The 26,851-nt window shown below is 38.3% G+C and overlaps 1 protein-coding gene across 1 annotated transcript; it reads left to right on the forward strand.

Annotated features, from left to right (window-relative positions):
- Positions 1–2,334: 2,334 nt before the first annotated feature.
- Positions 2,335–26,851, forward strand: LOC142841571 (uncharacterized). Its single transcript, XM_075958508.1, has 2 exons — positions 2,335–2,701; positions 25,018–26,851. The coding sequence occupies exons 1-2, from the start codon at positions 2,335–2,337 to the stop codon at positions 25,416–25,418; spliced, it is 768 nt and encodes a 255-aa protein (XP_075814623.1). The 3' UTR covers positions 25,419–26,851.

Below are 26,851 nucleotides of genomic sequence, written 5' to 3' on the forward strand. Positions count from 1 at the left end.
GACCCGGGGTCCCCCAGTTTCTTTATCTCTTTTTTTCATTTCTTCTCTTTCCTTTTTTTTTTTCTTCTCTCATCATAACCACCGTTCAGAGCAGACCCGGCCTCTCTGGTTTCTGGGTCACCCAACCAGATCAAGCTAGGCCATAAATACTGCACTTGCGGTCATCGTCCATGAGTCTTGGGTGTTCGCGCTGGTTTCCACCCCGCCTATTTCCAGAAGACATTCCATTATAGGCCTTGGGTGACACTATTTTGCGGGTTTTCATGATTTTGGCTCTGGATACCAACCAGCTCCCTTACATTTTTAAAATTCCTGCCATGGCATGATGCAGTTCTTTTTTTCAGTTCCAGCCTTTTGCTCCCCTCTGTGGCTTGTGTTGGGGCATGGTGGCTCAGCAACAGGGCAGATCATGCCTTTAGGTCCCTCTCATTAAGCTTAAATCCTTACAGCTCAAAAATTGTGACTTTTTTCATACGACACGTGGCTGTTGATGTTTAGACTAGGGTCAGGTGACTTTATCACCATCTTGACTGAGGGCCAGGTCAGACAACCAAATTCCGCCATCTTTACTGAAGTAGTACCTGCCAGGTTCCCCAGTGTTAACTTTATTACATAGGTGACTTTGCCACCATCTCAGCTGAGAGCCAGGTCAGGCGACCAAGCTTTCCTATTTTTACTTAAGTATACCCTGTCTTGTTCCCCTATTTTCACTAAAATCCTCTTGTTAACTCTGTTACATGTGTTTTGCACAGTGGCATGCCTTTGATAAGGCCCATCAAAAGTATCCATTTTGCCCAATTCCTGTTCACTCTTTCTGTGTATAATAATTGTTCATTACATCTCATTTCAGACTACAAAATTATAAGTCTCATGTTTTAAACTGGTATGTACTTTTAAGTCTCTTACAAAAAAATGCCTTATGTTTAATCCAACCATCATTTAAAATATATTAAGCTCTTCTCTAGCATTGTCAATTCTGTCATTAACTTTCTATTGCAAGCAGTTTCTTTTTTTCTGTCTTTTTATGAGTATAAATCTTACCTGTTAAGAGCCAGTACAGTCAAGCTCAGACCCAACCTTCCAGGCAGATTCTATACTGCAGCTATGCATAATAAACAGCCCCCAACTGCTAAGAGATCTGGGAAATGTGATATTTAAATATTTAATTATTAAAAATTTTTATAACAAAAAGAGACAGGTTGGCTCCCAGCAGCAGCACTCTGCTTCCTCCAAAAAAGACAGAAGATAAATGGGCACACAGAACAACGTCCATCTGCAGTTCACTTGGACTGCCAAGCACTGACCATTGGACTAATCTGCTTTTCATCTAAACTAAAGATCTCCAGACGTGGACAGAATCACTGGAATCAACAGCCTAGCTGCTCAGGTCAAGGTAGGCCTGTCTTCCTACAGATTTCTTAGCCCATAGGGTCTTCTGGAGCCTGGCAGGCCTGGTGCTAAACAGTAAAGGTCAAGTGCAACCTTCAGCGACCATGGAGGACCCAAAAAGAGTAGCTCTGGGTGCCAACCAAGTAAGTTCTCGGTCATTTGTTAATCAGTAACTCAAACAAAATCTTATCCTTTTCAAAGATCTCTGATACAGTCTGATAGCTGAGTGGTTTTGCCAAGTTACCTCACCAAACAAATTTCAAATCAACTTTCTCTCTTATGCTGCCTTCCATAGTCTTAAAAAATACTTTTCGTTGTACAAAAATATGCCACAGTCATTATGTGTCTACAACTTCTGTTTTCACAAACCAAAGGAATTTTTGTGAGTTCCTAGGAGCTGAATTAAAGGATCCACCTTAAATAGGTCAGATAGCCCCTCAATTACCTTTTCCTAAATTTTTTTTCTTTAATTTAACTTTGTTCTTTGTTCTGCCAATACCTTAAACAGGATAAGAGACACCAGACATTTCCATGTCACAGACACCAGTCAGGAGCAAGAAGACCAGCTATGCCAGGATGTAGCGAGCCTTCTCAGGTCCCCCCCCCAAAGACGATGCCCACAAATAAGCCAGAAGCAGCCTTGAGAATCCACCACCCCAATTCCGTCAAACTGTGGTGTCTAGTCTCCTGCTTTTTACTATAAAAAAAGAGCTGGGAATGTTATGGTTTTCGTCTCTTTAAAAGACAAACCACACCCACTCCTGGTGACCCCTGCCCTCCCTCCTCTCACCATCTTGAATTCTCACTGTCCCTCTTGCCATGTGTGTATCTCTCTCTCGAGCCCTTCTCTGTCTCTCTCTTTTCTCTTCTCTCTTCCTTTTCTCTTTCTCTCTCCTTTCTTTCCCCACTCCTTTAAGTAATAAATATTCAATTCAATTCTGTATGATGTGTCTGCCCACGTACCTTCTACCAGCTGCCTGCTTACACCCACCAGCCCGCTGGGACCAGCCCAGTGCCACATGGCTGGGCCCTTCCCCACTGCCCAGGACTGGGCACCGGGACCTGCCTGCCAGCCTGCCTGGGACCTGTCGCAAGATGTTTGGGACCAGCAGCCGTCTCTGGCTGGATCTAGCTCCTCTGAGGGCCCGCCAGGGATCTTGCAGGTCCAGAAGCCTTCTCTGCCTGGGACAAGCTGCTCTGTGGGCCCGCTGGGGATCTTGCAGGTCTGACAGCCGTCTCTGCCTGGGACTAGCTGCTCTGCAGGGCCCGCTGGGGACCTTGCAGCATTTTTTAAACCAACCTCCTTTTCACGGTTTGAAAACATAAAATTTTAATTTCAAATCAATAATGGATGTTGTAGATCAAAGCCAGATCACTCATTATATAAGTAAGGTAACTGAAGTCAAGAAAAGTTGAAAATCTAGGCAAGGATTATGTATTTAAATAGTTTGGTGACGGACAAGGAATTAGAAAAGGAATCACCTAGTTCTCTTGGTCTGCAATTATTTCACAACAAAGTAATTACCCCTTTGTTCACCTTGTTTCAGCATTTGTTTCCTATCTCTATTTGTTTAAATCCTTCTTACCCCTTTATTCAGATTAATCTAGATAAATCATTTCGTTTGTCATAAAAGTATAATGGTCCAATGTTGGCTTGTCAAGCAGAAATTCCTTATCAAATAATTTAATATGGATAGCATTTGCTTTAATAGCAATTTTAAACACATATATCAACATGCTTTTCAATATTAACAGACTAAATAGAGAAAATAAACATGGCTTTTTCTAAAAATTAATATTTTCAGTTTATTATTTAAAGTATCGTATGTTTATATAATGAATTTTATTGTTTTAGACCCCATTTGATTCTCTCATGTCCCTCTCTTCCACTGAAATTCACAATGCCCCCCTATTGCTTTTAATTCTTGTTTTTCTTCTTTTTTTATTGAGAAAAGGAAGAAAAAAGTTTCCCCCTACTCCCAGCCTCTCATTTCCCTCCCCCTCCTCCCACCCTTCTCCCTCTCCCCCCACTCCTCTCCCCCTCCCTCTCCAGTCCAAAGAACAGTAAGGGTTCCCTGCCCTGTGGAAAGTCCAAGATCATCCCCCCTCCGTCCATGTCTAGGAAGGTGAACATCCAAACTGGCTAGGCTCCCACAAAGCAAGAACATGAAGTAGGATCAAAAACCCATGCCATTGTCCTTGGCTTCTCATCATCCCTCATAGTTCGCCATGTTCAGAGAGTCCGGTTTTATCCCATGCTTTTTCAGTCATAGTCCAGCTGGCCTTGGTGAGCTCCCAATAGATCAGCCCCACTGCCTCAGTGGGTGGGTGCACCCCTCGTGGTCCTGACTTTCTTGCTCATCTTCTCCCTCCTTCCGCTCCTCATTGAGAACATAGGAGCTCAGTCCAGTGCTCCAGAGTGGGTCTCTGTCTCTATCTCCATCCATCACCAGATGAAGGTTCTATGGTGATATGCAAGATATTCGTCAGTATTACTATAGGATAGAGTCGTTTCAGGTTCCCTATCCTCAGCTGCCCAAGGAACTAATTGGGGACATCGCCTTGGGCTCCTGGGAGCCATTCTAGGTTCAAGTCTCTTGCCAGCCCTAAGGTGGCTCCCTTAACTAAGAATTGTGCTTCCGTGCTCCCCTATCCAGCCTTCCTTTATCCCAATCATCCTGTTTCCCCAAGTTACCCCCGTCCTCCCCTTCTCACTTTTCAATCCCTATCTCCCCTTACCCCCATCTCACCCCACCCCCAAGATCCCACTTTCCTCCCCAGCAACTTTGTCTACTTCCCATGGGCAAGAGGGTAACTATATGTTTTTTCATGGATTCACCTTTTTATTTAGCTTCTTTAGGTTCACCAATTGTAGACTCTGTGACCCTTATTTATGGCTAGAAACCAATTATGAGTGAGTACATCCCATGTTCATCTTTTTGGGTCTGGGTTACCTCACTCAGGATAGTGTTTTCTATTTCCATCCATTTGCATGCAAAACTCGAGAAGTCATTGTTTTTTACCGCAGCGTAGTACTCTAATGTGTGTATATTCCACACATTCTTCATCCATTCTTCCGTTGAAGGACATCTAGGTTGTTTCCAGGATCTGGCTATTACAAATAATACTGCTATGAACATAGTTGAACAAATGCTCTTGTCATATGATAGGGCATCTCTTGGGTATATTCCCAAGAGTGGTATGGCTGAGTCCAGGGGTAGGTTGATCCCGAATTTCCTGAGAAACCGAAACACTGATTTCAAAAGTGGTTGCACAAGATTGCATTCCCACCAGCAATGGATGAGTGAACCACTTCCTCCAAAGCCTCTCCAGCAAAGGCTATCATTGGTGTTTTTGATTTTAGCCATTCTGACAGGTGTAAGATGATATCTCAAAGTTGTTTTGATTTGCATTTCGCTGATTGTTAAGAAAGTTGAGCATGACCTTAAGTGTCTTTTGGCCATTTGCAGTTCTTCTGTTGAGAATTCTCTGTTCAGTTCAGTGCCCAATTTTTTAATTGGGTTAATTAGCATTTTAAAGTCTAGTTTCTTGAGTTCTCTATATATTTTGGAGATCAGACCTTTGTCTGTTGCGGGGTTGGTGAAGATCTTCTCCCAGTGAGTAGGTTGCCTTTTTGTGTTAGTGACAGTGTCCTTTGCTTTACAGAAGCTTCTCAGTCTCAGGGGGTCCCATTTATTCAATGTTGCCCTTAATGTCTGTGCTGCTGGGGTTATACACAGGAAGTGGTCTCCTGTGCCCATCTGTTGTAGGGTACTTCCCACTTTCACTTCTATCAGGTTCAGTGTGTTCAGCCTGATATTGAGGTCTTTAATCCATTTGGACTTGAGTTTTGTGCATGGTGATAGATATGGGTCTATTTTCATTCTTCTACAGGTTGACATCCAGTTGTGCCAGCACCATTTGTTGAAGATGCTTTCTTTCTTCATTGTATACTTTTAGCTCCTTTATCGAAAATGAGGTGTTAATAGGTTTGTGGGCTAAAATCCGGGTCTTCTATACGATTCCATTGGTCGACTTCTCAGTTTTTATGCCAGTACCACACTGTTTTCATTACTGCAGCTCTGTAATAAGATTTTGAAGTCAGGGATGGTAATGCCTCCAGAAGATCCTTTATTGTATAGGATTGTTTTGGCTATCCTGGGTTTTTTGTTTTTCCATATAAAGTTGATTAATGTCCTCTCAAGATATGTGAAGAATTTTGATGGGACCTTGATCGGGATTGCCTTGAATCTATAAATTGCCTTTGGTAGAATTACCGTTTTTACTATGTTGATCCTCCCAATCCAAGAGCAAGGGATGTCCTTCCATTTTCTGGTATCCTCTTCAATTTCTTTCTTCAAAGGCTTAAAGTTCTTGTCAAATAGATCTTTCACTTCCTTGGTTAGAGTTATCCCAAGATATTTTATGCTGTTTGTGGCTATCGTGAAAAGTGAAGCTTCTCTGATTTGCCACTCTGCTTCCACATCCTTTTGTATAAGAGGACGACTCATGTTTTGGAGTTGATCTTGTATCCTGCCACATTACCAAAGCTGTTTATCAGCTGCAAAAGTTCTTTGGTGGAGTTTTGGGGGTCGCTTATGTACACTATCATATCATCTGCAAATAACGAAAGTTTAACTTCTTCCTTTCCAATTCGAATCCCCATGATCCCATTATATTGTCTTATAGCTATTGCTAGAACTTTAAGCACTATATTGAAGAGGTATGGCGAGAGTGGACAGCCTTGTCGTGTTCCTGAATTTAGTGGGATTGCTTTGAGTTTCTCTTCTTTGAATTTGATGTTAGCTGTCGGCATGCTGTATATAGCTTTTATTATATTTAGGTATGATCCTTGTGTCCCTAATCTCTCCAATACCTTTATCATAAAGGGATGTTGAATTTTGTTAAATGTTTTTTCAGCATCTAATGAAATGATCGTATGGTTTTTTTCTTTCAGTTTATTTATATGATGGATTACATTGATAGATTTTCGTATGTTGGACCAGCCCTGCATCTCTGGGATGAAGCCTACTTGATCATAATGGATAATTTTCCTAACGTGTTCTTGGATACGGTTTGCTAGTATTTTGTTGAGAATTTTTGCGTCGATATTCATGAGTGAGTTTGGCCTGTAATTTTCTTTCTTGGTTGAGTCTTTCTGCGGTTTTGGTATCAGAGTGACTTTAGCTTCATAAAAGGAATTTTGCAATGACCCTTCTGTTTCTATATTGTGAAATACATTAAGGAGTATAGGTATAAGGTCTTCTTGGAAGTTCTGGTAGATTTCCGCATTGAAACCATCTGGTACTGGGCTTTTTTTTGGTAGGGAGGTTTTAGATAACAGCTTCTAATTCTTCGCGATGAACAGGTCTATTTAGGTCGTTCACCTGGTCCTGGTTTAACTTTGGTATATGATATTTATCTAAAAAAAGGTCCATTTCTTTTACATTTTCCAGTTTTGTGTTATACAGGCTTTTGTAGTAATATCTAATGATTCTCTGAATTTCCTCTGTGTCTGTGGTTATGTCCCCCTTTTCATTTCTGATCCTATTAATTTACATATTCTCTCTCTGCTGTTTGATTAGTTTGGACAGGGGTTTATCAAACTTGTTGATTTTCTCCAGGAACCAGCTTTTTGTTTCAATGATTCTTTGGATTGTTTTCTGTGTTTCTATTTTGTTGATTTCAGCCCTCAGTTTGATTATTTCCAGTCTTCTACTCCTCCTAGGTGAGTCTGCTTCTTTTTTTACCAGAGCTTTCAGGTGGGCTCTTAAGTCTCCAATGTGTGCTTTTTCTGTTTTCTTTAAGTGGGCACTTGGTGCTATGAACTTTCCTCTCAGGAATGCTTTCATGGTGTCCCATAAGTTTGAGTAGGTTGTTTCTTTATTTTCATTAAATTCGAGGAAGACTTTAATTTCTTTCTTTATTTCTTCCTTGATCCAGGTGTGGTTCAGTAGTTGACTGTTCAGTTTCCATGAGTTTGTAGGCTTTCTGGGGGTAGCATTGTTGTTGAATTCTAACTTTAATCCATAGTGATCTGATAAGACACAGGAGGTTACGAATATTTTTTTGTAACTGTGGAAGTTTGCTCTGTTACCCAGTATGTGGTCAATATTCGAGAAGGTTCCATGAGCTGCAGAGAAGAACGTATATTCTTTCCTATTTGGGTGGAATGTTCTATAGATGTCTGTTAAGTCCATTTGATTCATTACGTCCATTAATTCTCTTATTTCTCTGTTAGGTTTCTGTCTGATTGACCTGTCCATTGGTGAGAGAGGAGTGTTGAAGTCTCCTACTATTAGTGTGTGCGGTGTGATGGCAGCCTTGAGTTTTAGTAATGTTTCTTTTACGTACGTGGGTGCTTTTATATTAGGGGCATAGATATTCAGGACTGAGACTTTATCGTGATGAGTTGTTCCTGTTATGAGTATAAAATGTCCCTCTCCATCTCTTCTGATTGATTTGAGTTTGAAGTCAACTTTGTTAGAAATTAGTATGGCCACACCTGCTTGTTTCTTAGGTCCATTTGCTTGATAAACCTTTTCCCATCCCTTTACTCTGAGTAGTTGCCTGTCTTTGTGGTTAAGGTGTGTTTCTTGTAAACAGCAGAATGTTGGATCCTGTTTTCGTATCCAATCATTTAGCCTGTGCCTTTTTATAGGTGAGTTGAGCCCATTGACATTAAGTGATATTAATGACCAGTGGTTGTTAATTCCGGTCACTTTTTTAGTAGTGGAGTTTGTGTGTTTCCTTTCTTTGAGTTGTGCTGGTGAAGTGTCTCTAGATGTTTGAGTTATTGTGGTTATTGTTGGACTCCTTGGTTTGTGATTTTCCTTCTATTACTTTCTGTAAGGCTGGATTTGTGGCTACATATTTTTTAAATTTGTTTTTATCCTGGAAAATTTTGTTTTCTCCATTTATAGTGTATGAAAGCTTGGCTGGGTATAGTAGTGTGGGCTTGCATCCATGGTCTCTTAGTTTCTGCAGTACATCTATCCAGGATCTTCTGGCTTTCATTGTTTCCATAGAGAAATCAGATGTAAGTCTGATAGGTTTATCTTTATAAGTAACTTGGCCTTTTTCCTTTGCAGCTCTTAATATTCTTTCTTTATTCTGTATGTTTTGTGTTTTGATTATTATATGACGAGGAGATTTTTTTTGGTCCAGTCTATTCGGTGTTCTGTATGCTTCTTGAACCTTCAGAGGAATATTCTTCTTTAGGTTGGGAAAGTTTTCTTCTAAAATTTTATTAAATATATTGTCTGGACCATTGAGCTGTACTTCTTTTTCTTCTTCTATCCCAATTATTCTTAGGTTTGGCCTTTTTATTTTGTCCCATATTTCCTGAATGTTTTGTGTTGAGAATTTGTTGGTTTTGCTGTTTTCTTTAATCAGTGTGTTTATTTTCTCTATGGTATCTTCAGTGTCTGAAATTCTTTCTTCTATCCCTTGTAATCTGTTGGTAGTACTTGTCTCTGTAGTTCCTGTTCGTTTACCCAGATTTTCCATCTCTATCCTTCCCTCGGTTTGTGTTTTCTTCATTGCTTTCATTTTATTCTTCATGTCTTGAACCACTTCCCTTACCTGTTTGATTGCTTTTTCTTGTTTCTCTTGGTTTTCTTGGGTATCTTTGAGAGCTTTATTCATTTTCTCTACCTTTTTGTTTGTGATCTCTAATTGTTTATGGCAGTTTTTCACCTCCTGTTTAAGGTCTTGTATTATTTTCATATAATTCACTTTTGAGTCGATCTCTTCTAATTCTTCTAGAGTAGGGTGTACGATTCTTCTTTTTTCGGGATCTCTGGATTCTGGTGATGTCATGTTGCCTTTCAGGTTGTTGGAGGAATTCTTGCCTTGGCGCCTTTCCATCTCTTCCTTCAAATGGAGCCAGGAGAGGCCTGGTGTCTCGGTCCAGTCTTTGCTGTGACTGACTCTTTGGTTATAACTCTTCAGTGTAGAAGGAGGAACCGTCCAGTCCAGATGGAACTTCTCAGCACTGAAACATAGACGCCTGGTAGTCCAATGACCCGCGGACAAAACGGAGAACTTGGGGGGGGGGGGCAGGGCGGGGACGAGTAGAACACAGGACACCCTGCTGCAAAAGCTGAAGGTGCGCGTGCTCCCTTTGGTGTGGGGGGGCTTGAGGCCTGCCAAGGTAGGCAGGCACTCACCGCTCTGGGTGGGTAGCCTTAGTGTAGGAGCATAAAACTGTTCCTGAGCAAAGGACCTAGCAGATAAAGCAGGCTTGTTGGGGGGGGGGGGGGTCGGGTGTAAGAAAGACAGCCCTGCAGAAGTAGCTAACTTCTGGGAGACGGGGGGGTTGTTCTCTCTTCCCGGTCAATCCGCCCCTGGATCGCACACACTCACCCGTCCACATGGAACTTCTCAGTACATAAACAGGGCCGCCTGGTAGCCTGATGATCTGGGGACAAAAGGAAGAATCCGGGCAGGCCGGACGAGATCCAGGAATGCACAGGCACCCCTGGAGCACAAGCTGAAGGTGCCCGGGCTCCCTTTCAGGGGGGGGGGGTCCTTGAGGCCTGCCTGGTAGGCAGGCACTCACCGCTCTGGGTGGGTCGCCTTAGTGTAGGAGCAGAAAACTGTTCCTGAGCAGAGGACCTAGCAGAAAACGGAGGCTTGTGGGGGGGGGGGGGAGGGGGTCGTGTCTAATTCTTGTTTTTGATTGGGACTGATCCTGTGTGCCTGAGTTCTTGGATTCAATCCCAAGGACAACCAAAAATATATTAATAGTGCTGCTATACTAATATTATGGGATGACATTAATAAAATTGTATGACCTATTGCTCTTTACAACATGCTACTAACCTCTATGAAATTATGATGAGTGAAAAAATTAAAAATCATATATTGTACTGATATATTCATATTAAAATATCAGAGTGAAACCTATTTCTTGGTATGCTTAGTTAAAATTAATGAAAAGAAAATATTTTAAAATTCCCAAAGAACTCATATTGAGTTATTCTATCTTAACAAAACTGAAATAATAAAAAAGACTGATTTAGTAATAATGCATTTATAAGAAACTATGGCCATCATGGGTATACCTGCACAAAAAAAGGACAATTGTCCTGCATATGTATCTAAGAAAATAAAACACATTTTTTGCTTGTTATAATATAAAGCATATTACAGGTATACCAAACAATCCTACAAGTCAGGGAGTTATACAAATATCAAATTGAACTACAAAGTACAAGTTAAACAACAGAAAGTTATGGAAAATACCCCCAGAAATAGATTGCATAATACTTTATTAATCTTGATTTTTTTAACACTAATAAGAATGGAACAACAGCAGCAGAGAGACACTGGATAATAGAAAAGACTTCTGAATTAAATCAGCCAGTGTATTTCAAGGATATATTGGCCTCAGAATGGAAACCAGTCAATGTGCTATGTTGGGGAAGGTGTTTTGCTATTGTTTTCACAGGAGAAGAAAAATTATGGATACCATCAAAATTAATAAAGATTCAGTTTGAAAAAGAGAAACATCTTGAGAAAGAAATGATAGCTCATCCACAGAGGTGACAATCATACAGGAGGTAAGTAAACCTCATAAGGGTTGGGGCAGGATTCTATTCTTGTCTTTGCAAGACTTGAAAAAGTAGAGAGACCTTGGATATCTAGATGCCTAAAGATAACTATCCAGAAAGAATCACCAAGCAACTAGAAATCTCATTTATGCTGTATCATCATCTGAATGGTAAAATTTGATTATCTGAACACGTATACATCTCTACTCAAAAATCAAAGCTGGCTTTGGAATTTACATTGGCTATCTCTTTCTAAAATTCAAGCATGTTGTTAAAAGAAAAGGTCAGAGTTTCTGTCTCATGTTAGGAGCCATCTGGTATGGGACAAAAAGAAGAAAGGATTTAGAAAAAAATACTTTTTTCATACCTATTTTTGTCTCTATCATACCTTTTATTGAATATATGTCTATATAAATAATGTTTAAATTTTCCACAATGAACAATGAATTGTCCTGCAGTAATCCTTGAAGTTTCCAGGAAAAATGATTGGGCCCTATAACAACGACTCCACCTGGTTGATAATGTTGATAGAGCTACTTTAAGATCAGTTTTGGGTACCAGCTACTCAAAATGATTCCAACTTGCTTAGCTGAAATGGTACACCTTCTTATCACATTCTGGCTAGAACTTCAAATAAGATCTTCAGAAAAACACTACTCAGTACTCAGAGATTTTTTGCAATTATACCAGTCAGTAATCTTGAAATGTAACTATCATTTATTTCTATGGGATCCCATAGAAAGAACATTACCCCCATGACACCTGGAAGTAATTCTAGAAGATGACATTACCTCTACCAACAAAGCTTGTCCTCAGGATTAGGGACATCAATTAGGGGTTGATTATAACCGGCATAGGGTTGTGAGTTGCAGTGGAAATTATGTAAGCTCAGAGATCTCTCTGGAAAACAAAAGGAAAATTTGAGTGGGATAATAGGTAAATTAGTATGAGCTTACTCACATTAATAATAATAGTGAGTAATAGAGTGAATACTTATGAGCTATTATTTATGGACAATTTACATTGGTATAGATTCTTATATAGTGATACAAGTTCAAATTGTATTTGTTATATTGAATATACACCTATTTCTGTTTTCAATACTTTTACACCTATATAAAGTAATTTTTCAAATTGTATAGATGTATGTTCCTACCTCTGTTTAAGATATTTTGTATATTGATACAATTTTAGGACATATTTATTATATTGCATTATAATTTCTACCTCTGATCAAGATACTTGTACACTGTTTATATTTTGAGGTCATTGTCCTCAATTGCTGCACAGTTGTTTAAAGAATTTTTAATATTCTAATATGAAGTCTTAGTCAATAAGTTATTCAGGTATTAAGTATTATAGGTCAGTAGTCATTCATGTTTGTCATACTTATAGTTAGACTAACCAGGTTTTTTTTTAAATACACAGAGATTGTATTCTGCGTACATAGATAATCTTCAACTACTTCAAAGAACTGTAGAATATGGCATTTAAATAACTTATGGTTCTGTTGACATGGGATACAATTGCTCTTGGCAGCACTGATCTATTCCTGAGAGAGTGTTGAGCAACAAAGACACTGTTCTTGGAGCTTGTTTTCTTCTTGGCAAAACTGCCATGCCTCAATCACTGACAAAATGCATGTTGTCCAGACTGGACAAGCAGGATACAAGACAAAAGACTTCCAACCTTTGCCAAGACAGGGTAAGACAGTTTTGAAAAAAATTTCTGCCTCTAAAAATGGTCTGTCAGTCTAGGCCATACCCAAAGTTGGTTGTTTGAACATTGCAAATGAGAATTTGGGTCTTTGCCTAAGTAGCCAGTTGTCTCTATCATCTACTGCAAAATTTGGAAGCTGCTTGACTGTTCTTCCCGCCTACTCAAGTAATATTATCTTCCTTCTCATACCTTCAATGGGGTTGAAAATTAGATAGTCATTGTTACCGTCCTCTTATGATTTAGCCATCCCCTTTCTAATATAAGATTTAGACATCTTAGGATAGAATGATTATTGAAACTTTTAGCATATGTTCCTTGCTTAATATTGTTTATATTCACTATAATTCTAATTTTTATACTTTCTATCTGTTTTTATTGTGCATAGTTTTCTATTAGGTTTAAAACTCTCGTATTTAAACAAATGGAGGAAATGCTACATGACTTCCTTCAGTCAGTAGCCTTTAAGAAACCAGCTTACTTGGGCATGGCCTCTTATGCTACATAAATCACATGCTTTCTTTCTTTCCTAGCTTATGGATTTTGTTCCTGTTCCGCATTCATGTAGGGGACTGTGATCTTTCAATTCAAAAAATATATTCAATTCTGAGCTATGGTGGGATTATTTTGTAACTTCCATCTTCAGAAGTGTGCCACTGTGGAGGCAGGCATTCAGGGCTCATGTATGCTCAAGCCCCTCCCAGTGAGACAGAGGACATTCTGCTGCCTATGAGTCAAAATGTAAGAACTCTCATCTCCTTTTACAGCACTGTGTCTGCTTGCATGCTGCCTTGCTTTCTGCCATGACAGTAATGAACTAAACCTCACTATTGTTATTGAGACACCACAACTAAAAGTTTTTACTTTATAAGAGTTGCTGTGGTCATGATATCCCTTCACAGCAATAGAAATTCTAAATAAGACATTAATAATTATGCAAAATATCAGAAAATATAAATGCAATTATTTGAAAAACAAACTCATGGGCTAACAAAACATGAACAAAAATGTCAATAGACAAAGTGAGAGTTCAGCATGGTTTCCAGACAAAATATTAAACAATGGAAGTTATTTTATACTTGGAATAATACATGAGAAATTATGAACAACTGTAAGACTAATACTCCTAAGAAAAAAATATGAATAATACTAAGATGAAAGAAAAACTTTAACAAAGAGAAACAGGATATTGTTTAAGGAGAGAATAATTCCATAATCTAATAAAGATTCTGGATATCCTTAACTTGATGAAGTGAATGGAATACTAATCAAAATTTTGTCAAATTTGAGGTAAACATTAGCAAATCTATTTTTGAATAATAAGCCAATATTGCTGTAGTAAGAAACTGCTTGTTTGTCCCAGCCTCCTGGCTTGCTTAGACCCAAAATAATTAAATCACTGTTTAGCCCATTAGTTCTAGCTTCTTATTGGCTAACTCATCTGTGTATTGCCATTTGACAATGGCTTACTGGCAAAGTTTCAGCATGTCTGACTCTGGTGACGGCTCCAAAGTATCTCCCTCTTACTCTGCCCTTCTTCCTCACTGCATTCAGTTTAGGTTTCTCTGCCTACCTAAGTTCTGCCCTATTAAAAGGCCAAGGCAGTTTCTTTTTTATTAACCAATAAAAGCAACACATAGACAAAACAACCTCCCACATTACTTCCCCTTTTCTGTTTAAATAAAAAAGGAAGGTTTTAACTTTAACATAGTAAAATTACATATACAAAACAGGTATCAAGCAAGAATTACAGTTATAATATTTATATCTACTCTATCTTTCACCATAACTAAGAAAAACTATAACTATCACTATAAATCTTCAACTCCATTAAAGACTACAGAAGAATACAACATTACCTAAGTAAACAGGAAGTACATTTAAAGCAACTTCCAAAACTCTAGAATTGACAGAGACATTTCACTGCCTGGACAGTCACCCAAAGTTCTTCTGTATCATTGGAGCATTCATCTTCAGCCTACAGACCCATAGTATCCAGCAGACTTTCCCATGAAGGAGGAAATTTCAAAGATAGTTCCACCTATATCGGCAGTTTGTCAATCACTTTCTCTTGTGCCCTGCAGAACGTCTGAAAGACACTTTTATGAAGCAGGAACCCCAAAGGATTATCTCACTTTTAGGCAAGTTCAGCAGTCATTTCTCTGTGGATCCTGCCTATCCAGTTCATCTAACAAACTCCATAAGAAGCCTCTTCGCGTCTCATCAGCCCTCATTGTTCGCCATGTTCAGAGAGTCCAGTTTTATCCCATGCTTTTTTGGTAACAGTCCAGCTGGCCTTGGTGAGCTCCCAGTAGATCAGCTCCACTGTCTCAGTGGGTGGGTGCACCCCTCGTGGTCCCGACTTCTTTGCTCATGCCCTCCTTCTGCTCCTCATTGGGACCTTGGGAGCTCAGTCCAGTGCTCCAGTGTGGGTCTCTGTCTCTATCTCCATCCATCACCAGATGAAGGTTCTAGGATGATATGCAATGGCACGGGGTTTTGATCCTACTTAATGTGCTGGCTTGGTGGGAGCCTAACCAGTTTGGATGTTCACCTTCCTAGATATGGACGGAGGGGAGAGGACCTAGGACTTACCACAGGGCAGGGAACCCTGACTGCTCTTTGGACTGGAGAGGGAGGGGGAGAGGAGTGGGGAGAAGGGGAGAGGGGTGGGAGGAGGGGGAGAAGAGTGGGAAGAGGGGGAGGAAAATGGGAGGATGGGAGGAGGTGGAAATTTGTTTTTTTTCTTTATTATTCTCCTTTTATCAATAAAAAAAAGAAAAAAAAGAAGCCTCTTCGATGCCCATGTTACACTTGAAGTAGATTGGTACTACCAAGAGCAGATGTGTCTCACTGTCATGAAAAATCCTAAATTTTTAAGTCATTTAAATGCCATATTCTGAAGGTCTCTGAAAGATTTGAAGAATACCTGACTAACTGAAATATATCTCTATATATTTAGAAAATCTAACTAACATGACTACAATCTTGACTATTATAGATGACTGTCTATTAACCTACATGTCTTAATTATACATTACATTTTTAAATGAAATACATAAACACAATATCTTAATCAAGGGCAGAAATATGCCTATACAGTATAACAAAATTTACCTGAAATTTGTATCAGTAAACCAAGATCCATACCAAAGCACATTATTCATTTCTATAGCATATCCCCCTTTAAATGTAACCAAACAATTATAAATAATATTTGGGAATATGTACATAGTTATTTATCTCCATACTGCTTCCTGCTGTTTAAGGGTGCTATTAATCAGGTCTTTCATGGTATATTCTATGTGCTAGGTTCATCTCAGTCAGCAGTTGAGTGAAGTAATTCTTTTGAGGGTGATCACGGCGACCTTTCAGGGGATCGTACTCTATCAAACCATATTAGCCTGGAACAAATCCACAGGTTCTTATCCTCTGTGAAAATAAAAGAAGAAACTCTTTTCCAAAGTAACATATCTTTAGTCAAGATACTTTTGCTATATACATGCTGATTTAGCTTATCAGCCCATAGGATGAAATGTGTCTCTGTACTTAGCTCCTTCACAGTCAGAAAATTCAAGGAAAGCACAATGACATATATAATCCAGACTCTCTGTGTATAGTCCATCTTTACATGGCTTATTGTTCTTTACTCTTTTTAATCTATGGTACTTTGTCTTTTTAAAGACTTTACCCTTTTAAAAAAAAACATGAACTTTATTTTATGACTCTCTTTACTCTTTTTTTTTCTCTTCCAAGCCTACATACATTTATCCAACACTGTCTCATCTGGATTTGTCTTTATTGCATATCTGTAACTCTTTACTGTCCAAGAGTGCTTTTTAAAATGCTAAGCACTTTCTAAAATTTAGGCTGCACCATTAGTATAGTATATACAGTACTGCCTGTTCACTCACACAGTCCAGCATGGCAGAGCCACCTGCTGCTTCCCTTCTAAGAGCTGCACACTGCCCCACTCTCAGGCACGCAGCCAGTCCATGTTGCCATTAAGCAAGCTGCAGTGGTTTGCTCACAAACCCCATCCAAATGCTCTGTGGCCAGACCTCCTTACTTTTAGAGTCAGAGTTTTCACTGGAGCATGACCCAGAAAACTGGCATTTCAAAACAGCGTGACCTTTTCTCCTTTGCTGCATCTGAATCAGGAAACTCTCTCTTAAAGGAGCTCCGGCAAAACTCCACCTAAAAAATAAACACAGCTAAACTTTGTGTGTGTGTGTGTGTGTGTGTGTGTGTGTGTGTGTGTGTGTGTGTGTCTAGAATTTATTTTCAAGCCCTCTCAGGTTTTACATGGATTTACTCCACCGTGTTAGCATGCCAATTGTAGTAAGGGGCCACTTTTTTGTCCTGGCTGCCCAACTATCTTAGACCTGAAATAATCACACAGAAACTCTATTAATTAAATCATTGCTGGGCCCATTAGCTCTAGCTTCTTATTGGCTAATTATATCATAGTTTATCCTATTTCTAGTAATCTGTGTATTGCCACATAGCAGTGGCTTACTGTCAACATTTCAGCATGTCTGACTCTGGCAGCGGCTCAATAGTGTCTCCCTCTGACTCTGCCCTTCTTCCTCCCAGTATTCAGTTTAGTTTTTCCCACCTACCTAAATTCTGCCCTATCAATAGACCATGGCAGATTCTTTATTCATTAACCAATGAAAGAAATACTTAGACAGAAGGACCTCCCACATCATATTGCAAAGGAAATTATCAAGTAGCCTCAAGATGAGAATAGACTGTGAAAATGAGAAATATAATTGCTAACCCAAACTGACCAAGAAAAATAGAAAGCCAAGATAAATAGATAATCATTTATTCAAAAGGAATGCATGAACAGGATTCTTTTTTAAGTACACAAAATAGAGGTCAGATACTTGACTAAAGTTGTATGCACAAGTGTTACTAAAACAACAGAGAGGTAATTTAGAAACTAGAGAAATGAAACTACCAGAGTCATAGTACCCTTAGACTTGGCATGACTTGAAAACAAAACCAGACAGCTAGAGGAAAAAGATATACAGACAGTATGGGCTGAATTCTACTGGGAATATGGAAGCAAAATATTCTACATAGGGTGCAAGAATAACTGGTAGGGTGGCATAAAGCAAAGGACATATTAACATTTTTCCCAATAATAAATGTTTAAGAATTGAAAAATCTAATTATATAAACTAGTGTATTAACAAATTAAAGAAAAGCTTCATGGTATAATTTATAGAAAACTAAAAGTTCATAGTTAAATTCAACAGTGTAAAGACTGTTAGGGAGTCAGCAATGAAATTTTAGTCTACCAAAATACTGAAGACATCTTTTAAAAAACACTGGCAAGTCCAACAACAGAAACAATTAAAGGCCCAGCAGACTCTTTTTATTTCCTTGGTACATATACCTACACTCAATTTCCCAGCTCTTCAGAAAATTGGCTGGGATTCTGTGACTGAATACCAGCCAGAGGAATGTGAAAGGATGTTTATTTGCCACATCTAAGTCTCTCATAGTGTGAAATTTTCCATGCTCTATTCTCCAGCTGGAAATATATATCTTCAAAGAGACTTTTGAACACACATGCAAAGAAACCATAAAAATGACATCATCCAGGTTTCTAGAGTAAATCCAAAAAGAGCAGCTCCTAATTCTCCATAAACACAGAAATCTCATGGAAATATGAGGATATACTTTTACTATTTTGAACTTTTGCAGACTTATGCATATTTGTTCTAATACTATTATAATTCTTTGGTAATCATAACACAATTTGTTATTATTTCCTCCCAAAATAAGGAAAACCACAAGACTCTTATGTACTTATAGTAAACTCACCAGAAATAAAGATAAGAATAAAATCATGGAAGGGCAAGTAAGAGAGATCAGTGGGGGAAAGCACTAACAGCCCTCAAGGCTGAGAGTCTAAATTTATGTCTAGAAACAAACTCCATGGACTTGCTCTCTGATCTTCACATGAACACACAGCATGGTACACAGACACACAAAATTATGCATGCACACACATAAAATGTAAAAATATTTTCATGAGTTTTCAATTATGCTTGGATAATTTTAACTTTCCCTTTCCTTTTTCCAAACCCTCTCATACACCCTACATGGCCTCTTTTTTATTAGTTGTTGCTACATGCATATATATATATATATATATATATATATATATATATATATTCCTAAATATAACGATCTTTATCTGTGTAAATATGTATATATATATATACATATAAATATGAATGACTGGGGTTTTTTTGGTATTGGATAACCAACTGTTCTGCTCCTCCTTGGGAAAGACTATTTATCCAGCTCATGACATTTCTTAGTTAAAAACAGAACAAAATTATGGGAAAATACACCATGCAAATCCTAAATAAAAAGAAAAATATTTGGCAGGGTGGGTGGCTTTTACATTTGATCCCAGCACTTCGCGTGGTGAGGCAAGAGAACTAAGAGTTCAAAAACTATCTGAGTTTAATAACTGGGAGGCAAACCTAGTTTACATAACTCTTTGTCCCAAAAAAATTGTGACGCGAGAGGTGAATTCATAGTGTCACTATAAGGTAAATTATATTTGTAGTAATGATTGTACAATATTATTTTATTTTATTTTGGTTTTTTGAGACAGGGTTTCCTGGTAGCTTTTGGACCCTGTCCTGGAACTAGCTCTTGTAAACCAGGCTGGCCTTGAACTCACAGAGATTCACCTGCCTCTGCCTCTCAAGTGCTGGGATTAAAGGCATTTGCCACCACCACCTGGATCGCACAATTTTATACATTGGTGAAAACTCACTGACCACTATACCATAAATTAAATTTTAAAACGAATAAATTTTAAAGACAATTACATTTGTCTATTTTTTCCTTTCTTTTTTCTTTCATTATTTATTTGCTTACTTATTACACAACACAACCATACTTTCCCCTCCCCCTCTCCTTCCAATCCCTCTTCTGCATCTCCCCTCTGCCCCCCACAACCACTCCTCCTCCGTTTCTATTCAGAAAAGGTCAGACTTCCCATAGATATTGGCAAAACATGGCATATCAAGGTGTGATAAAATTAAGCATCTCCCCTCAATTTGAAGCATGACAAGGCAATCCAGTATGAGTAAAGGTTCAGAAAGCCGGTAAAAGTCAGAGACAGCCCCTGATCCCACTGTTAGAAGTCCCACAAGAAGACCAAGCTACACAACTGTAACTTATACACATAGGGCCTTGGTCAGTCCCATGTAGGCTCCCTGGCTATCGGTTCAGTCTTTGTGAACCCCTATAAGCCAAGGTTAGTTGATTCTATGGGTTTTCTTATGGTGTCTTTGACCTCTCTGACTCCTACTATCCTTCTGTCTCCACTTCTGCAGAATTCCCTGAACTCTGCCTAATATATGGCTGTGGGTCTTTGCAAGTCAAGGCTATTTTTACAAGGAAAAATAAGCAACTTAGAAATGAAGAAATCCCATTAGTTTTTCAAACTTACAACAATCAGTAAATGCAAACCCAAAATAACAGTAGCAGGGAATGGAAATAGGAGTGGTCCTCTGAAAGAGGAGGAAGAAGTCTAAAGATCAGATGGCACAAATGATAGTAATAAAACCTAGGTGAAAAAAGGTAGAGGAAGGAAAAAAGTACCAGTAACAGAGAGAGAAGAGGGGATGGGATAGTGCATGAGAATGAATGATAAGGCAGACACATATGAAAATGATTCAATAGAAGTTGGAGAGTTCTCTCAGTGTTAAAACCCACTTACTACAAAGTTCCAGGAACACAAGTCAAATTTTCAGCACCCACATGGTAGCTTATATTCATTTGTAACACCAAATCCAGGGAATCTAAGGCCTCCTTCACCTCCATTGGCCCCAGGACACATACAGTAGACCTGCATACAAGCGGGTAAAACACTCATACATAAAAAACAATTTTTAAAAATTTAAATGTCTCAAAAATTATGACATTGTAGGCTAACAAATCAAAAATGTAATTAAAATTAAGACAAATCTAATAACTCACTCCAGTAATTCCAGTGCTTGAGAGGTAGAGACTATAAAATCAGGAATTCAAGGTACAGCTTGGTTGGCTTCATGAGACCCTGGCTCAAAACAAAAATAATTAATAATAAAACAATGTTTTTGAAACATGAGAGACACCTTCGCTGTTCTTCTGGACTCAGTACCCTGGCCTCATCCTGAATGTTTCAACAGAACACCAGAAAATGCCTTCTTAACCTTCTACCCACTCCTGTGTTTCCCAGAGATGATTCCTTTCTAATCTCTCTCCCCTGAGTTCCCAAATCCAGAAGGTATCCCTGCTAAAACAAAATGCCTTGCAGAAAACCAGATAAGCTTCCCTCAGACCTTCTCCTTGCTCTATGCTTCCCAAGACCCAATTCCCCAATCTCAAGTACTACAACAGATCAACCATGACAACCTTCCCTTTCTTCTGCTCCTATCTCCTTGTAGATCCCACAGATCTTCCCTTTCTAAACTTCTTCCCCCAAACTGCTGCCTTGTCTGAGACTTCAACTCCAGCAAGGACTCCCACTAACCCAAGGGCTGCTCCTCCCAGTGTAACAAGTAGCCTGAAGACAGATCAACATCTCTCCCACTGCTTCTGAGAAACAATTCCCTGGCTCAGTAGCAGAAAACTTGATGTAATGTCTTATTCTCTGATCTTATTCACAATGGATCACAAAAACCTTCTCCTCCAACTTCATGCCACCCGCTCATTCCAGTATCCTAGTCTCCAACACCAGCAAGCATTCCCTATGAACACACCAGCTGAGCAGGTCATGAAAACAGGCAGTTCTCAACCATCAGACTCTCCAAAAAAATTTCAGAAAGGAAACAGAAACCAAGGAATAAAACACCCACCCAAGAAAGACAAATCAAGAATCAGAATCTTAACCAATAATCAACCCAAACCAAAATGCATAGGTGCTATGGAATAATCCTTTTGTATACTATGAAAATTTGTCACTCAGATTGGTTTAGTAAAAAGTTGATTGGCTGGTAGCCAGGCAGGAATTATAGGTGGTACAACAAACTAGGAGAATGATGGGAAGAAGAAAGGTGGAGGTCAGAGGAGATTCCAGCCAGCCATTGAGGAAACAGGATGTGTAGAAAATGAGGTAACAAACCATAAGCCACATTGCAAAGCATAGATAAGAAATATGGGTTAATTTAAATGTAAGAATTAGGTGATAAAACATCTGACCTATCACTCAAGCACTCATTATTAATATTAAGCCACTGAGTTATTGAGAGCAGCTGCAGGATAAGGAAATTCCACCTACACGAAGGTGTCATCATAAGAACACTATCAATACTAATCAGGGCAACATGTCTCAACTAGAACCCAGCTATCCTACCACAGCAGGACCTAATTATTCCAATATAGATGAAAAAAGACCTTAAAACCAACATTGTCATGATAATAGAAGTCCTTACAGAAGAAATTAATACATCCTTTAAAGAAATCTAGGAAACCACAAATGGTGAAAGGAAATAAATAAAACTGTTCAAGACCTAAAATTGGAAATGGAATCAATAAAGAAAACTCAAACTGTGAGGAAACTGTGGAAATGAAAACTTTGAGAATCTGAACAGAAAAAAATAGAAGCAATCAACACTAACAGACCAAGAGATGGAAGAAAGAACCTCAGTCATAAAAAAATATTAATAGAAGAAATGGATACATTCATCCAAGAAAAATGTTATATCTAAAAAAGTTCTGAAAAAATCCAAGAAATCTGGAACACTATGAAAAGACCAAACCCAAGAATATTAGGAATAGATGAAGGAGAAGATACTCAGCGCAAAGTTCCAGAAAATATTTTCAAAATATCATTAAAGAAAAATTTCCTAACCTAAAGAAGCAAATGCCTATCAAGATACAAGAAACTTATAGAATACCAAATAGACTGCACCAGAAAAGATAATTATGATACCCTTATTCACATAATAATGAAAACACTAAACATACAATATACTTCATCCCAGAGATACAGAAATGGATAAATATACAAAAATCAATGAAATCCACCATATAAATAAATTGAAAGAACAAATAATTACCTTATTCGATGTATAAAAGGCCTTTGACAAAATTCAACACTGCTTTATGATAAAGGTCCTGCAGAGAGTAGGGATACAAGGGACATACCTAAACATAGTATAGGCAATCCACAGTACGTCCATAGCTAACATTAAATTAAATGGAGATAAACTCAAAGTGGTTCCACTGAAATTAGGAATGTGAAAAGGTTCTCTACTCTCTCCATATCTGTTCAATATAGTACTTGAAGTCTTAGCTGAAGCAATAAAGCAACTGAAAGAGATATAGGGGAAACAATTTAGAAGAGATGAACTCAAACTTTCAATATTTGCAGATGATATGATAATATATATAAATGATTCTAAAAATTCCACCATGTGTAGGCAGAGACTGCTCTTTCATTTCCTGACTACTCAGACATGAGTAATTACATAGAAACCATATTAATTACAATAGTACTTGGCCTATTAGCTCAGGTTTCTTATTTACTAATTCTTATATCTTAAATTAACACATTTCTATTCATCAGTGTTTCAGCATTAGGCTTTGACTTACTGGTAAGTGTCTGGCTGGTATCTTTGCTCCTTCAGCAGCTACATGGCATCTCTCCAACTCTGCCTACTCTCTATATATGTCTCTGTGCTAAGCCATTGACCAAAGCAGTTCTTTAATAACCAATGCTAATAAAGCATATTCATAGCATACTTAGGGGAATCCCACTTCATCTCCCCTTTCCTTTCTAAAAAAAAAGGTTTTAACTTTAATGTAGTAAAATTACATATATGAACAGGTATCAATCAAGAATTACAGTTACAATATTTATATCTACTTTATCTTTTAACATAGCTAAGGAAAACTATATCTACTCTTCAACTCCATCAAAGACCCCAAGTAGGATAAAATATTACCTAAGTAAACAGGAAGTACATAGTAAGCAACTTCCAGAACTCTAGAATTGACAGAGATATCTCACTGCCTGGACAGTCACCCAAATTTCATCTGTAACATTCATGTATCCATCTTTAGCTTATAGGCCCATAGTATCTGGCAGACTTTTCTATGAAGCAGGAAATTTGAAAGACTATTTCACCTATATTAGCAGTTTGTCAGTCACTTTCTTCTGTGTCCTGCAGAATGTCTGGCAGACTCTTTCATGAAGCAGTAACTCTGAAGGACTGTTTCACCTTTAGGCACGTTCAGCAGTCATTTTTCTGTGAGTCCTCCATGTCTACTTCATACAGCATACCACCAAGCAGTTAGGCAAGAACAGTTTCTTGCTCAAATGGCTAGATTTGTCACATTAAAGGCAAATTCCATAATGAATTTCTTCAATGCCCATCAACTTCTTGAAGTAATTAATGCTGCCAGAAGCAGACATGTCTCAGTGTTGAGAAAAGTTTAAGTTCTTAAAACATTTTAAATGCCATGTTCTGTACGACTTTGAATCCTTCGAAGACTACCTATCTATTGAAAATATATCTCTGTCCATTTAGAAAACCTATCTACCATGACTACAAATTTGACTATTATAAATGACTACCTATTAATCTGCAACTTTTAATCATATATTACCATTTTAAATGATCTGCCGAAACATGCTTTAAACAAGAACAAAAATACATATAGCAAAATTGACCTTAACTTTGTATCAATAGACCAAGATCCATACCAATGCAAAGTATTCATCTGTATATCATATCTCCCTTACTTTTTAAAAATTTACTGTTACCATTAATCACTTAAAATCAACTTCCTTTAAATGAAAACAAACATTTATATACAATCATTTTGGGAATTTTGGCATTGTTTTCTTCTAACTACTTCCTATTGTTTATTGGGTGAAGTAATTTTAGGGTTTATGGAGACCTTTCAGAGGGTCTTGTTCCATCAAACCACATTAAGCCTGGAAGGAATCCACAGGTTCTCATCTTCTATGGAAACAAAAGCAGAATCCCCTTTCCAAAGCAACCAATTCTTAGATCCAAGTTTTGAAGTCAAGATACCTTTGTATTGGTTTAACTTAGAGATTAGCAAATATCTCTCTGCAGTTAGCTCATTATCAGTCAAAAATTCAAAGAAAACACAATAGTATACATAATTCAGACTCTCAGTGCATATTTCATCTTTATGTGGCTTTTATTCTCTATTACCTTTAAATAATTATTTTATTATCTTCTTTTCTTTAATCTATGACTGTCTATCTTTTTATAACTGTCTATACTCTTTTTCTCTCTCTCCCAAACCTATGTACATTTTTTAAACACACTATGTTTCATTTAGAAATATTTTATAGGTTCTTGTTCAGTTAAGACATCCGCAGCTGGGGCGTTGGTGCGAATTATCTTTTGCTGTGTGAACATTGTGCGGACCAAAGCAAACTACGTCCCGGGAGCCTACAGAAAAGTGGTGGCTTCTCGAGCCCCCAGGAAGGTGCTTGGCTCCTCCACCTTTGTCACCAATTCTTCATCGTGCTCGTCGAGAAAAGCTGAAAATAAGTATGCAGGAGGGAATCCAATTTGTGTGCGCCCAACTCCAAAGTGGCAAAAAGGCATTGGAGAATTCTTTAGGCTGTCTCCTAAAGATCCTGAAAAAGAGAACCAGGTTCCCGAGGAAGCAGGATGCAGTGGCTTAGGAACATCGAAAAGAAAAGCATGTCCTTTGCAACCAGACCACCCAGATGACGAAAATGAATAGAACTTACTCATCTGCATAATGTCTTCAGTTTACTTAGGTATTCTGGGATGTAAATTTGGGTAGATGTGTTTGTTTATTTGATTTGTTGACTACGCATTCATGTAGCCATTCAAAACAACTGGCTGTAAAAAGGGAGGATTTTTATAATTTGTAAATTATAATTGCATACTCGAATTTATAATGTAATAAGATGCTTCTTTTACCTGTTAAGTTTCTTGCTAAAATCAACATTGCATGATGTCCTAATTACTAATCTACCGTCTTTGAGATTTGCTTCGATCTATGTACCAATACCATATTATGGACACTTCATTATTGAAATAGTGCCAAATTGTTATGGCTTGTTTGCTTTAAAAACTCAACTTAGTCTCTTTCACATTAAAAAAAAATCAGTATTAACTGAATTTAATCTCTTCCCATTTCTTAAAATGGGGGGGGGGGCAAAGATAAAATGTCAGCTGGGTGTGGTGGTGCACACCTTTGATCCCAGCACTCGGGAGGCAGAGGCAGGTGAACCTCTTTGAGTTGGAGGTAATCCTGATCTACAAATGGAGCTACAGGACAGCCAGTGCAGTTGTACAGAGAAACGCTGTCTCAAAAAAACAAAAACAATACCAATAGAATCAGGAACAAAGATTTCTTAGATATACATTCAGTTCAGTATCATAAAATATTACCTTTTTTGCATATGTATTTTTTTCTTTTTCTCCCCCAAGACAGAGTTTCTCTATGTAGTCCTGGCTGTCCTGGAACTTGCTCTATAGATCAGGCTGATCTTGAACTCGGTGATCCACCTGCCTCTGCCTCCTGAATGCTGTGATTAAAGACTTTGACACCATGCCCGGTTTTTGCCAATATTTTTAAAGTCGGGAGTAAAAAATTTGACAAATCATGCTATAAATCAAGTTTTATGCATCAAGTCCTTAGAATTTCCCTTTCATTTCTCACTCCTCCCCCACACCCCTTTGGTTTTTTTCAAGACAGAGTTTCTCTGTGTAGCCCTGGCTGTCCTAGAACTCAGTCTAGACCAGGCTGGCCTCTAACTCACAGAGATCCACCTGCCTCTGGGGTACAGGGATTAAAGGCGTGTGCCACTACTGCCCTCTCCTTCACTTCACAAGATGATTTGATCATTGAAGAGATAGGTATACTAATTATTTTGAGGCAGCATCTCATTATTTAGCCTCTAAGTGGCCTGAACTCAATATGTAGAGCAAGCTAGCTTTGAACTCACAGATCTGTTTGTTTCGTAAATGCTGGGATCAAAAATATGTGCCACTATGTTAACTGATATACTTGATTTTCTCATTGTGTTTTGTTTAATGACAGGCTATCAATTTTCAAAATTATCCATGTTCTTAGCAGCCATGTTTTTGTGTAATGTTTAAAATAAATGTGCAGTTTTACAATACAGTATCCATTTGTGTTTCCTA

The sequence above is a fragment of the Microtus pennsylvanicus genome, chromosome X (assembly GCF_037038515.1).
Source record: "Microtus pennsylvanicus isolate mMicPen1 chromosome X, mMicPen1.hap1, whole genome shotgun sequence".
Taxonomy (NCBI): domain Eukaryota; kingdom Metazoa; phylum Chordata; class Mammalia; order Rodentia; family Cricetidae; genus Microtus; species Microtus pennsylvanicus.